The sequence below is a fragment of the Arvicola amphibius genome, chromosome 4, assembly GCF_903992535.2.
Source record: "Arvicola amphibius chromosome 4, mArvAmp1.2, whole genome shotgun sequence".
NCBI lineage: Eukaryota > Metazoa > Chordata > Mammalia > Rodentia > Cricetidae > Arvicola > Arvicola amphibius.
Genome location: NC_052050.1, coordinates 6691120 through 6703230, shown reverse-complemented (window position 1 = coordinate 6703230; position 12111 = coordinate 6691120). Strand labels below are relative to the sequence as shown.

Below are 12111 nucleotides of genomic sequence, written 5' to 3'. Positions count from 1 at the left end.
AGCTAGGCTGGCTGGACAGCTAGCCCAAGGGTCCTCCTGTGTCCCTACTGGGACAAGTACATGCTACCATTCTAGGATTGAGTATTTGTTATTTTGAGACACTCTTACTGTGTAGTGGCTAGCCTGGAACTCACTGTTTAGACCAGGCTGGTCTCAAACTCAGATATCCACTTGCCTTTTGATCCGCGCCCAGCTGAACCCCAGGTGTTGTCTGAGGTTTCTGTGCTAGGTTCCTGTGCTGCCCGGTTCCCACAATCATTAAGTCTCAAAGAAATCACACAGAGGTCTACATTAATCATAAACTGATTGGTCCATTAGCTCAGGCTTCTTATTAACTCTTTTTTTATATTCTTTTTTTTTTTTAAGATTTATTTACTAAGCATACAATGTACTGCTGGCAAGGAAGGAACCAGGTCTCATTACAGATGGCTGTGAGCCACCATGTGGTTGCTGGGAATTGAACTCAGGACCTCTGGAAGAGCAGCCAGTGCTCTTACCTTCTGAGCCATCTCTCCAGCCCCTCTTATTAACTCTTATAACTTATATTAGCCCATTATTCTTATCTATGTTAGCCACATGGCTCAGTACCTTTTTCAGCAGGGCAATCACATCTTCCTTCTGTGTTTGGGACAGGACTCAGGAGGAATGGGCTTCCTCCTTCCCAGAATTCTCCTGTTCTCATTAACCCACCTCTACTTCCTGTCTGGTTGTCCTGCCTGGCTACTGGCCAATCAGCATTTATTTAAAACATAATTGACATAATACAGAATTGTCCCACATCACCCAGGTTTTTGTGTGTGTGCTCAGGATTGAGCTCAGGTCCTTATGTTTGCATGGCAAGCACTTTGCTGACTGTGCCATCTCCCCAGCCCTATAGTCTTAAATCCTGGTCAGGCTCACACACACACATCATGGCTGCCTTCTGATTCCTTTGGTTGGCACCAGAGGGGCTCTTTGGGAGATGGTGCTTGGTGTCATCATTGTCTTCTGGATGGAAGAAAGGCAGATAAGACACCGTATGAGGGTATGGGGCTGCTGGGGCTGCTCTTCCCCTAGTTCAGCCACAGGGGAGTCCAGTGAGCCTGCATATGTAAACTTATCCAAAAAGAACACAGCAGGATCTTATTCCTCCACTGTCTGCCACTCCTCCAATGAGGTTGCTTTCCCCACTGTCACGTGACCTCTTTTTCCCTTTCCACAGCTCCTTTTGCCCTGGCCTGTGGCTGAGTTGAGAATGGCTTCCTTTTGCCTGCTCCTCATGACTGGCATTCACTGAGTACCTTTCCCAAATGTAAAGAGGATTTAATATGTTACCAGACTTCTGAGAGAGATGGTTCAGCAGTTAAGAGAACTGCCTGCTCTTCCAAAGGTCCTGAGTTCAGTTCCCAGCAACCACATGGTGGCTCACAACCATCTGTAATGAGATCTGGTGCCCTCTTAAAGAAGAGACCTGGTCAGTCGTCCTCATCAATTTAGACTATGAAACCCAATATGAACAAGTTCAATAGAACCACAATATATGGGCTGCCCAAGCATGCCTTAGCATTGCCAGGGCATAAATTTCAAAGTTTCAATTTTTAGAGTTCTGAAGCCCACCCATGGCAAAGAAGTCCTGCCTTGCCCTGCATGGCTCTCTGAGCTCCCAGCAGACACAGTGTTTACTCTGGACCTAAAAATTGCAACAAAGCAAGACATCTGTCTGTTTCCTAGTTTATTCTTTTAATTAAAAATTTTATGCATTTTTCCTGAATTATATATGTTCATCATGTGATTGTGGTTCCTACAGAAGCCCGAAAAGGGTATTAGATCCCCAGAATGGAATTTATAGATGGTTGTCAGCCACCATGTAGTGCTGAGAATCGAACCCATGTCCTCTGGAAGAACAGCCAGTGCTCTTAACCACTGAGCCATCTCTCCAACCATACAAATGTTTCTTTTTTGTTTGTTTTTTAAGACAGGGTATGTCTGTGTAATCTTGGCTGTCCTGGAACTTGCTCTGTAGACCAGGCTGACCTCAAACTCAGAGATCTACGTGCTGGGATTAAAGAAGCTCAGCTTCTACAAATGACTACTTAATTCTCCCAGAAAGTTTTTGCCTAGTGTCACTTTCTTAAAACCCTTTGCCTTCTTAGTTCCACCATGAGAAGCCTCACCCAGGCTGTTTTCATGAAGTCTTTACCCCCTGCTTAGTGCTTCTTGTAATAGTGATAGACGGAGAGCAAAGGGTGACGTTAGGAATCCAGATGTTAGGGGTCAGCTGGTATCTGTTGTTAGTCCCTGTTACAGGGGGAAGGGGGAGAACCAGAGATGACCACTCAGACACAGTGTATAGCGAAATGAATGTTTTTATTCCAGCCAGCTGGGACCAAACCCAAGTGTTGGGGGTGGTATGGGATTTTAGGTGTGGCCCCGTGTCCAGAACGTGGGGTTTTTAAGAGTAGGCCCTCATCCACACCTGTCACTCAGCGGGGGTGGGGGATGAAGGGGGGTGTTCACGGTATTAGCAGTCTGAAGCAAGCAGTTTTTAACAGACCATAAGATAAGCCGTTATCTGGAGGAGGTTCTGCACAAACAGGCAGGTTTAACAAAGGCTAAGATAAGTTAGTTAGGGCAGCCTGACCTTTGGTTCCTAGAACAGAGCTGGGTGGTTTTCCACAGGATTCTCCATCAAGGAGATAGATTCTAGATAAACCACCTCAGCAAGAACCCGAGATGGAAGCGCCTCTGCATCGTCTTGTCTTGCCCATCACACCTGCTTAAAACCCACAAACGGTGGCACCTCCATCACTTCCATGAGGAAGGACACCTCCTGCGTCCTCCATGGCTTGGTTCACTTACCTCAGCCACTGTATGGCTTTCAGAAAGCCCAACAGACACCTGTTAGATTCCAGCTGCTGCTCAGACCGCAGCTCCTGCAGTGGCCTCCCTCTTGCGCAGATCTGGGCATTGTGAACCCCTAGCTAACAGTACCAGGGTCTCAACCTAAAGGCATGAGTTGCATCCAGACTGGAAGTATGGGTGGCCACACCTCCCCACCCCTTTTTCTGTTCCCAGCATGGCAGTCAGAGAGCCTGGTTGCAGGCTACACTGGGAAGTTATCTCCATTGTAAAAGCTGTAAGACACCCCCACTTGTGCCACAGGGGCCCTGATTCTTCTCTTCAGAGCCCTCACTGTGCTATTGTCTGCCTGTCCATGGCATTAATACTCAAAAGTCCTTACCCCACCGTCTGTCTCAGTGTCCCTTTGACCTTCACATTCGAGGCCCTTCAGCCCCTCCACCTCTCCTGCTGTAGACTTTTTGTACCTGGAAGTCCCTTCCCTTGACCTGTTTGTTCCTTTTGTAGTCTGTTTCATTTCCTTGTGAAGGAGGGAGGCACACTCCGGGGATGTGCACATGACACAGTGCATATGTGGAGGTAGGAGGACAGCTCTGGGGGGGTCGGTTCTCTCCACCGTTACCCGAGTCTGTCCAGGGGATCAAACTGAGGGTGCCACCCTTCTCACACACGCTCGTACCTGCTGAGCCATCTCATCAGCTCGTGGTTTTCTTTTTTTCTTTCTTTCTTTTTTTTTTTTTTTCAGTAGCTCACTGTGAAACCTAGGCTGGCCAGACCCATGTCCTCCTCCCTTAGACTCCCAATGCTGGGATTACAAGAGCGGGACCCCCAGAGCCAGCTGAGTACCACTTATTTAAAGGGCTTTACGTCACCCCTCGGGACAGCCATGATCCCTTTCTTCATTTCAGCATCATTGCTGTCACCCCCTCATTGTCTCTCCCTGGGTCATAGGTCGCATTGTCAGGCGAAGGGCGCGTCTGTCTAGGGCCATTGAATCCCCATCTCCAAGTACTGGATCAGGTCCACTGGGGGCTCAGTAATGGTTGAATGGGATGAGCGGACTGAGCTAGCCAGATACACACTGGCTTCAAAGTGCCAGTGATGGAATTGACCCCAGCCAAGGTAAAAATGTGTTTGCTGTAGGCGCAGTCACTTGTCAAAAGTCTACTTACAGTTCATAAGGCCAGAGGCGCACTGTCACGCCCCAGATAACCTGAGCAGGGTCTGGTGATGTCTTTTGAGCTAAATTTTTTAGCACATGAATCATGTGTCAGTATTGTACATTTTTATATATTGATGTAGTATGTGTATGTGTGTGCATGTGCATACACTCAGATGGGTGGCAGCTAGGGGGCAACTTGCAGAAGTCAGTTCTTACCTCCTGCGTGGGTCCTGGGGATTGAACTCAGGTCATCAGGCTTGGCAGCAGGCACCTTTGCCCTCTGAACCATCTCTCTGTCCTTGAATTAGGGATTCAAGGTTTCGCTGTTGTTTTAAATCCTGAACTTGCTATTCAACTGTGGTGATGTATTGCTGTGATGCCAAGACTCGAAAGGCTGAGACAGAAAGATTGCCTGAGTTTAAGGCCGGTCTGGGCTACACAGCACTAGGTCAGAGAGGACTATGTAACAAGACTTCGTCTCAAACAAAACAGCAGCACAATCCTGAAGTTGGTGTACGGAGAAGGACGCAGTCCAGCGGTGTGTGGATGTTGCTGCCCAGTGGGCGGTGGCAAGGCCTGGTGCAGAGGAGGAGGGAGTTCGGGGATTGGCCCTCTCTGGGAGGTTTTCTGGAGGTCAGTGGTCTTGTTCAGCCCTGTGCCGGTGTCCTACCTGTGGTGTCTGTCTTCAGGAAGCCCAGCCAGGCTGAGCAGAGCACAAGTAGTATGACGTTGCTTTGGATAGTTGGAAACAGACCTAAGTTGACAGGAATGGAGGTCTCAGGGCTGTCATTCTCTGGGTGTCCATGCCAATGCTTGGCTTCCCAACACCTAACTACAGAGTCTGGCTCCTTAGGACTCAGGTGCTGTCCCTCCTGTCCCCTTGGTGAATCTTGGAAGGCCTCCACAGTTGTAATGTCACCCAAAGCTGTCTTTAGGCTAATTAATCCCCTGACTGAATTTTGCTCCTGTTGGTTCCAGGTCGGGCTGGTGTACATGTTTAACCTTATTGTGGGCACAGGCGCGCTCACCATGCCCAAGGCCTTTGCCACCGCTGGGTGGCTCGTCAGTCTCATCCTGCTGGTATTCCTGGGCTTCATGAGGTAAGAGCTGTGGGGGTGGAGGGTGGACTGCCATGTCCTTGGGCTGGGGACAGAACTGGAGTAGGTACACCCAGGGAGCCCAAATGTTTCCTGATTAACTGGAGAGCTCTTGACGGTAGGAAGATTGCTGTTTCCCGTATGTGTAGGGAAGCATGTCCTAAGCTAGTTGGCCCAGAGTAAGGAAAATGGATCCAAAGGTCGCCCAGGCCTTGAGCCAGGACACCAGTGAAGCCTTGTTCTGTCTCAGAGGTGCTGACCAGCCACTCCTGGCCGATTCAGCTTCCCTGTTCTGAGCTTTATCTCTTTAACCATCAGTCCTTGCTCTCTGAGAAAACAGCAGCTAACCACTGAAGAGGAATTTAGCAGACCTGAAGGCTGCCTGGGGAATCAGTTCAGGATTTGCTTAAAATAATTCACCAGGTAAATGAAAAGCACCCAGGCACACACATATACACATATGTATACACACACACACGCACACCTACACACAGGTATATATGCATGCACATACACACATACAGGGGCAATCAGTTTTTTAAGTATCTGCCTTGTGTCCGGCCCACTTACCCAGGCCTCCAGGAACACTTGCTTTGTCAACCAGATGTTAGAGGGGTCAGCAGCTGGCACCTCAGTGCAGACAGAACCTCTTCTTAGGGATTCCAGTATCACTCAGAAGTCCCATCACAGTGGGACTTCAGGGGCAAGTCCACCCCTGTCCACCAGGTGGGAATCCATGTTAAAGACCTGGGAGTGGGGGCTGGAGAGATGTCTCAGCAGTTTAGAGCACTTGTTGCTCTTCCTGAGGATTTGGTTCCCAGCATCTGCAAAGTGGCTGACAACCGTCTGCAGTTCCAGCTGAGGGGATCCGATGCCCTCACTTCCACGGGCAATGCAGTGCACATGCATACATGCAGGCAATCAATCAATCAATTAATCAATCAATCAATAAATCAATAAATAAAATAAAGATTGAAATAAATCTTCAAAACAGAAGGAAGCCAGGCGGGTGTGCACACCTGTAATCCCAGCACTTGGGGGAGGGCACAGCTACAGGACAATCAGTAGGTCATCCTCAGCTACAGAGCAAATACTGCCCCCCACCTAGAAAATGGGAGGGAAACGTGTAGACAGCTGAGAGACAGCTCTTCTCGTACATCATCCTCAGTTTGGTACTTAACGTTCAGTAAAGCCAAGATCTCTCTGCCCTTGTAGACTTGATCACATCGGGGATGGGGACAGAGTAGGGAAAGTCACCCATAAATTGTGGAGCAAGTTGATAAGAGAAAAGGATAAAGCATAGCCAGAGGGGGGCTAGGGAGGTGGGGAGACTGGATTCGAGTAGGACCAAGGGTGTGGGGAGGGGTGCATCTCATCAGAGGTTTGAGGGGAAGGGCACCCTAGAAAGAATGAAATAAAGATAAAAGCTGAAGTAAACAGACCCAGAAGAGGCTCCCGGGAAGGGTTTGGGGTTTCTTTGTGCTCTTATTTTGGGGAACCTTGGGGTGAACCTCAGAGTACTGTTGGCTAATTACGTACTTTGTGCTCTGGTGACCAAGAGCTCTCAGGGTCCTTGTCCTTACGTCACTGTGTGTCCCCTCTCAAGGTCCTTCAGAACAGGCAGCCATCTGATAGGGAAGTGGTTGTCGGAGGCCTCCAGTAGGGGCTGCCATCCCCCCCATCCAGCCCCGCTAAGCCCATTTACATTTGAGTGTGATCAATGAGTTGGCTTTGTGCAACCATAAGAAGCTTTCTTATGCCTTAATTAAGATTGATTTCAGTTTGCTTCCAATAAGACATGGGAATGCAGAGTCCGCAGAAGATTCAGTTAGGCAAGATAATGAGAGCCCTTTCTGGGGCTTCTTCAGGCTTGCCCCCCCCCACCTCACATCCCTTATCCTCTGGTGGAGGGTTGATGCAGGCTTAGCTCTGAGCAGCTCTGCAGATCCTTTCCCACCTGACTTCATGGCTGAGCATTTACTGTTAGCTGATGTCAGTGTTGGAGGGTGTGGGGACACGGCTGTGCTGGCCTCAAACACTGGGAAACAGGTGTCCCAAGTAGATTTATGCCCAGGGCTGCAGCAGCTGAAGGCTGCACCCTATATCGCCTACGAATGGGAGCACAGCACCCCTCTCATTGCCCGGTAGGCTGTGGGCTGTGTCTGGTGCCATTTCCCAGTCTCCATTTAGAGAAACAGGAATGCACACTTATTTAAAGATGAGTCATATTATTTAGGAAATGAAAGTGCTGTCAGAGGAAAGGGGTTTGATTCCAGAGTCCAGATGCAGCTTCAGCCATCCATAGGAAGCTGGCCCATGCTCTGTGTTCTGGCAAGCAGGGAAGGTTGCCTGCCGTCCTTCCAGAAGGTCTGAGAGGCCCCCTTGTGAGTCAGCCTGCCACCTCAGAAGACCACTAGTGTTCTCCCCAACAGGCCCTTTTCTGGGGGTAGTGCTGCTTTGCCCACATCACCCCCACCCCGGCAGTCCTAGTTGGGGTTACCGTTGCTGTGATGAAACACTATAATCAAAGCAAGTTGGGAACAAAAGGGTTCATTTGGCTTACACTTCCACACCACAGGCCATCATTGAAGGACATTGGGGCAGGAACCTGGAAGCAGGAGCTGAAGCAGAGGCCTTGTAGGGGAGTTGCTTACTGGCTTGCTCCCCATGGCTTGCTCAGCCTGCTGTTTTCTTATAGAACCAGCCCAAGGATGGCGTCACCCTCAGTGGGCTGGATCCTCTTCATCAGTCACTAATTAAATGCCCTACAGAGGGCCGGAGAGATGGCTCAGTGGTTAAGAGCACTGGCTGCTCTTCCAGAGGACCCGGTTGCAATTCCTAGCACACACATGGCAGCTCACAACTGTCTGTAACTCCAGTTGCGGGGGATCTGGCATCCTCACAGAGACATACATGTAGGCAAAACACCAATGCACATAAAATAAAAAATAAATTATTTTAAGAAAGAAAGAAAATGCACTGTGCCAGGTCTTCTGGAGGCATTTTCTCATTGAGGTTTCCTCCCTTCAGTCAACTGTAGCTGGTGTCAAGTTGACCTAAAACTAGCTGGCACACCTCCCACCGGCTCCTTTCGTGCCTTTCTCCCATGCGTTGGAGATCGGTTCTGATGTTGGTGATGACTTTAAGTAAAAACAAATGACTTGGTGTGCACAATGACACTTTAGTTTCTCTTTTATGTTTATTTAGTGTGTGTGAGCGCGCAGGTTCCTGTAGGAATGGGTTTTCTCTTTCCATCAGGTGGGCCCCTGTGATCCACTCAGACAAGGCAGCAAACACCCTTGCCCACTGAGCCATCTCACTGGGCCAAAGCCATGCCTTGTGGCCAGGGAGTACCATCCCAGGATTTCCGTAGGGAACAACTCTCAGAGGAGAGAGTGCTGCAGATTTGTTGCTTGGGCCAGATTATATTTCCTGCGACCTTCTCTGTGTCACTAACATGTGGCTTCCTCCCCAGCTTTGTGACAACCACCTTTGTGATGGAGGCCATGGCCGCAGCCAACGCCCAGCTCCGCTGGAAGAGGATGGAGATCCACAAGGTGTGTGCATTGCCCTCGTCCTCGGGTGGTGTCTCTAAGGCAGTCTCGGCAGGCTTCTCTCCAGCAGCCTCGGCCCAAGTTCCAGGGCCACAGCTAAGTAGATGAACCCCAAGGGGCACACACAGTAGCTGCTGTCTCAGCACTGCAACCTCAGTCCCCCACACAGTCACTTGGAGTTCAATGTCATTCTGAACCTTTGTCCCAGGAGGCTCTGCTGTCTCCATCTTCTGAAGAGAATGAGTGGAGGAAGGGCCACTGTGGACTGGGGTTTCTAGCCCTGTGCACTCACCTCTGTCCTTGTCTGTTCCCACCCCTCCTCTCCATTCTCCTGTCTCCCAGGAAGAGGAAGAAGAAGACTCCTCCACGGCCTCTGACAGTGACATCCTCACCCAAGACAACTATGAGCGGGCAGAGAAACGGCCCATCCTGTCTGTGCGTAAGTCTTGGGCCGCTGGGCAAACTCCACACATCCTCCTGGGTCTCTGTAGAGAGGCTCCTGGGGAGTTTCCCTGCTGGCATCCTCTCAGGTGTCAGTTTAGAAGGCCTGTGGGGTTCAGGACACAGAACACAGGCCCAGGGATGCTGGGCATGGGCCTGCCTGGCCTCTGCTGGCTCTTCCTCCTGTGTGTAATTTGGCAATTACCTGAGCTGTGTGCCTCAGTTTCCCAACCTTCTAACATTGCTGAAATATGGTCTGCCTGCATTCATATGCCTCTCTGGATTCATCCTTTCTCCCACACACACCCAACACACACACCCTTTCCTCACTGCCTCGTCCCCGTGCTGGTCAGAGGTAGGGGCAGTGAGTTGGTAGAAACTTCCCCACTGTGCCCTGAGGTCTGAGCTTCATCCCCAGCACCACACACACAAATAATTAAATAAATAAAAAGACTTCAAACGCTTGAAGCAAAAAATATTAGAAGATTAAATAGCGTGGAAAATACAGGTCAGCAGAGGAGCGCTGGGGACCCAGCAGTGAGGGAGAAAAAGTTTAAAGAGTTGGAGAAGCTTGGAGACTTACTTGTTCTAGAGAATTCCCAGAGTTCAAGCAGCTCCCCCCCTCAGGGCTCTTCTGGTGAACAACCACATCTCTGTCTGTTCTGGCCCCACAGAGAGACGCTCATCAGCCAGCCTTTTTGAAATCACAGACCGGGTGGAAATGGGACAGATGGCTTCCATGTTCTTCAATAAAGGTAACCGTCACTCAGGGATAGTAAATGGGACGGGGCACATTTGGCCTTTGCTGAACTCCTGGCCTTGGTCACGGGGCTTCCGTGTTGAAGGGCAGGGCACACGGGGGGGCAGAACACTGGAGGGGCTGTCCTGCTGCAAGGCCTGTCCTGCTTTCCGTTGTCTTCCTGGGGGTCCTCGCTGTCCCCTGGCCTGAAGAGTAAGGGCTATCCACCCTGCTAGTACAGGTCTTAGGTCACTTTCCAGAAAAGAAGCCATGGGATTTGCTACACATCCCTGTCCCCTATCAGCCAGCAGAGGGCACTAGGAGCCCACACCAGTTTTACCCAGTGAGGCAACATGCTCCTTCCGGGCTCTGCCTGTTCCTGGCTGGCATTTGCTGCAACCCGCAGGTATCCACCTGACTCCAGAATCTGCATCTGCCAATCCTTTTCTGCCTCTGTGGTAAATATTTTTTTTTGAAAATGGGCTGTTTTCAGAGTTTAATATTTAGTGCCTACACCTAACCTGTGCCTCCTTTCTCGGGCATGGAGCACAGCCTCTAAGCTATCTTAGAAGATACTTCTGCCCCTTTGTCAAAGCCTCCCCATTTGCCAAGTGGGGCGTCTTTGCCAATTCCTTCTGGTCTTGAGTGTAGCTGTGGAGAGAGAGGCTGACATCAGGTGTCTCCCTCCCTCTCTGTCCTCCTTAGATTTTAGACAGGGTCTCACATTGAACCTGAGAGCCTAGAGGTCACCTGTTCATCTAGGCTGACTGGCCAGCGGGCTTAGCAACCCTCCTGCCTCCTTATCCCCAGCACTAGGGTTATAGGAGCATGTCTGGCTTTTTTCTGGGGTACTGGAGATCTGAACTCAGATCCCCATGCTCCTGCCCTGATTTCTTTAAGGTTTCTATACACTAGTGGTTTGTTTTGTCTTGTTCGCCCACGTCTCGTATGAAGTAGCACATGTGTATGGGAGCAGCCCCAGCTGTTGAAGAGCCTCCCCAGTACCTCCTGCAGGACTTCTCAGGCTTGACACTGGTGACGTGGGGCTGTTCCGAGCATTTGTAGGATTCTGAGGCAGTGTTTCTGGCCTCTAGTTCCAGCATGGCCTCTTGGATGTGACCATCAAGCTCCTTAGACACTGACACATGTCCTCTGTGAGGGGTGGGCTGCAGCTCCCCCTCAGCTGTGTTTAGTAGCTCAGACCAGGTTGTTCTCATCACCTTTGGCGGAGCTGCACCCTCCACAAAAGGTTCCCCAGGGTTCCACGCTCATTTTTTGTAATTAGAAATACCAGGCCCAGACATTAATGTCCTCTCAGGAAGTTCATTGATCCTCCGACTTTGTGTCTGGTAATGAAATTTTATTGATCAAGGAGGGCTGATGGCAGTTCATAAACAGCCGATACTGTAGCTTTCGGCAGGTGACCAAGAGGGCCTGGGAGGAGGTGATGCCTTCTCACAGGGACCACCGGCATTGGAGAGGAAAGGCAGGCTGAGTGGGCTCTACCTAGAGCCTGGGGTCATGAATGACAGACAGCCCCAGGGGCCTCAAGCCATGTCAGGGTCAATTCTAACATGTCAGGTAAGGGTATGACGCCTGGCATGTTTAAACGGGTGCTGTGCCTGTGCCTATGCCCTTATGGGTTCTTTGTGTATGTGTGTGTGTGTGTGTGTGTGTGTGTGTTTGTGTGTGTGTGTGTGTTTTCCTGGCCATTTTGGTCAGGATTCTGAGGAGCAGAGTGACCTCACATAGCCCAGGACTGACGTGTCTCAGGCTTTCCCCTGGGGACCTGTAGGCTGTCCTAAGCCACCAGGATTAGAAGAGAGCTGTCACTTCATTTTTCTTCCTGTCCTCAGAGAAGCCAGCCGCTTAAGACTGGTGACATCGGGAACTTGAACACTTAGTCTAAATGCAAGCGTGGAGCTGGGTGTCTGGGCCATGAGCCTTAGGTGCCAGTGCCTGAGCTTCTCCAGGACATCAGCCTGGATCTTTGGACCCAAATCCATTTCCCTTTTTACATTTTTATGTATTTATTTTGTTTGGGTGGGGGGCGCTGTGTGTAGGGCACAGGACAGCCTGCTGAGATTGGCTCTTCCCTTCCACCATGTGCCCTCCAGGATCAAACTCAGACCCTCAAGTGTGGTGGCAAGCAAGCCCTCCTCCCCCCCCAGCCAGCTCTTTCACCCTGCCAGTGTAGATTCAATTTCTTTCTCTCTGATCTCCAGGCCTCGCCGAGCTCTCTCAGGCACCAGTCCCAAACTGATGCATCTCCTGCCAGCC

General features: G+C 50.3%; 1 protein-coding gene across 1 annotated transcript in view; it reads left to right on the top strand.

Annotated features, from left to right (window-relative positions):
• The window catches only part of Tmem104 (transmembrane protein 104), a 59356-nt gene that overhangs the window by 4077 nt on the left and 43168 nt on the right, over positions 1–12111 (top strand). The window contains exons 3-6 of the mRNA XM_038328738.1: positions 4979–5100; positions 8573–8654; positions 8994–9090; positions 9767–9847. Of these exons, the coding sequence (XP_038184666.1) occupies positions 4979–5100; positions 8573–8654; positions 8994–9090; positions 9767–9847 (382 nt within the window). The remainder of the gene's footprint in view (positions 1–4978; positions 5101–8572; positions 8655–8993; positions 9091–9766; positions 9848–12111) is intronic.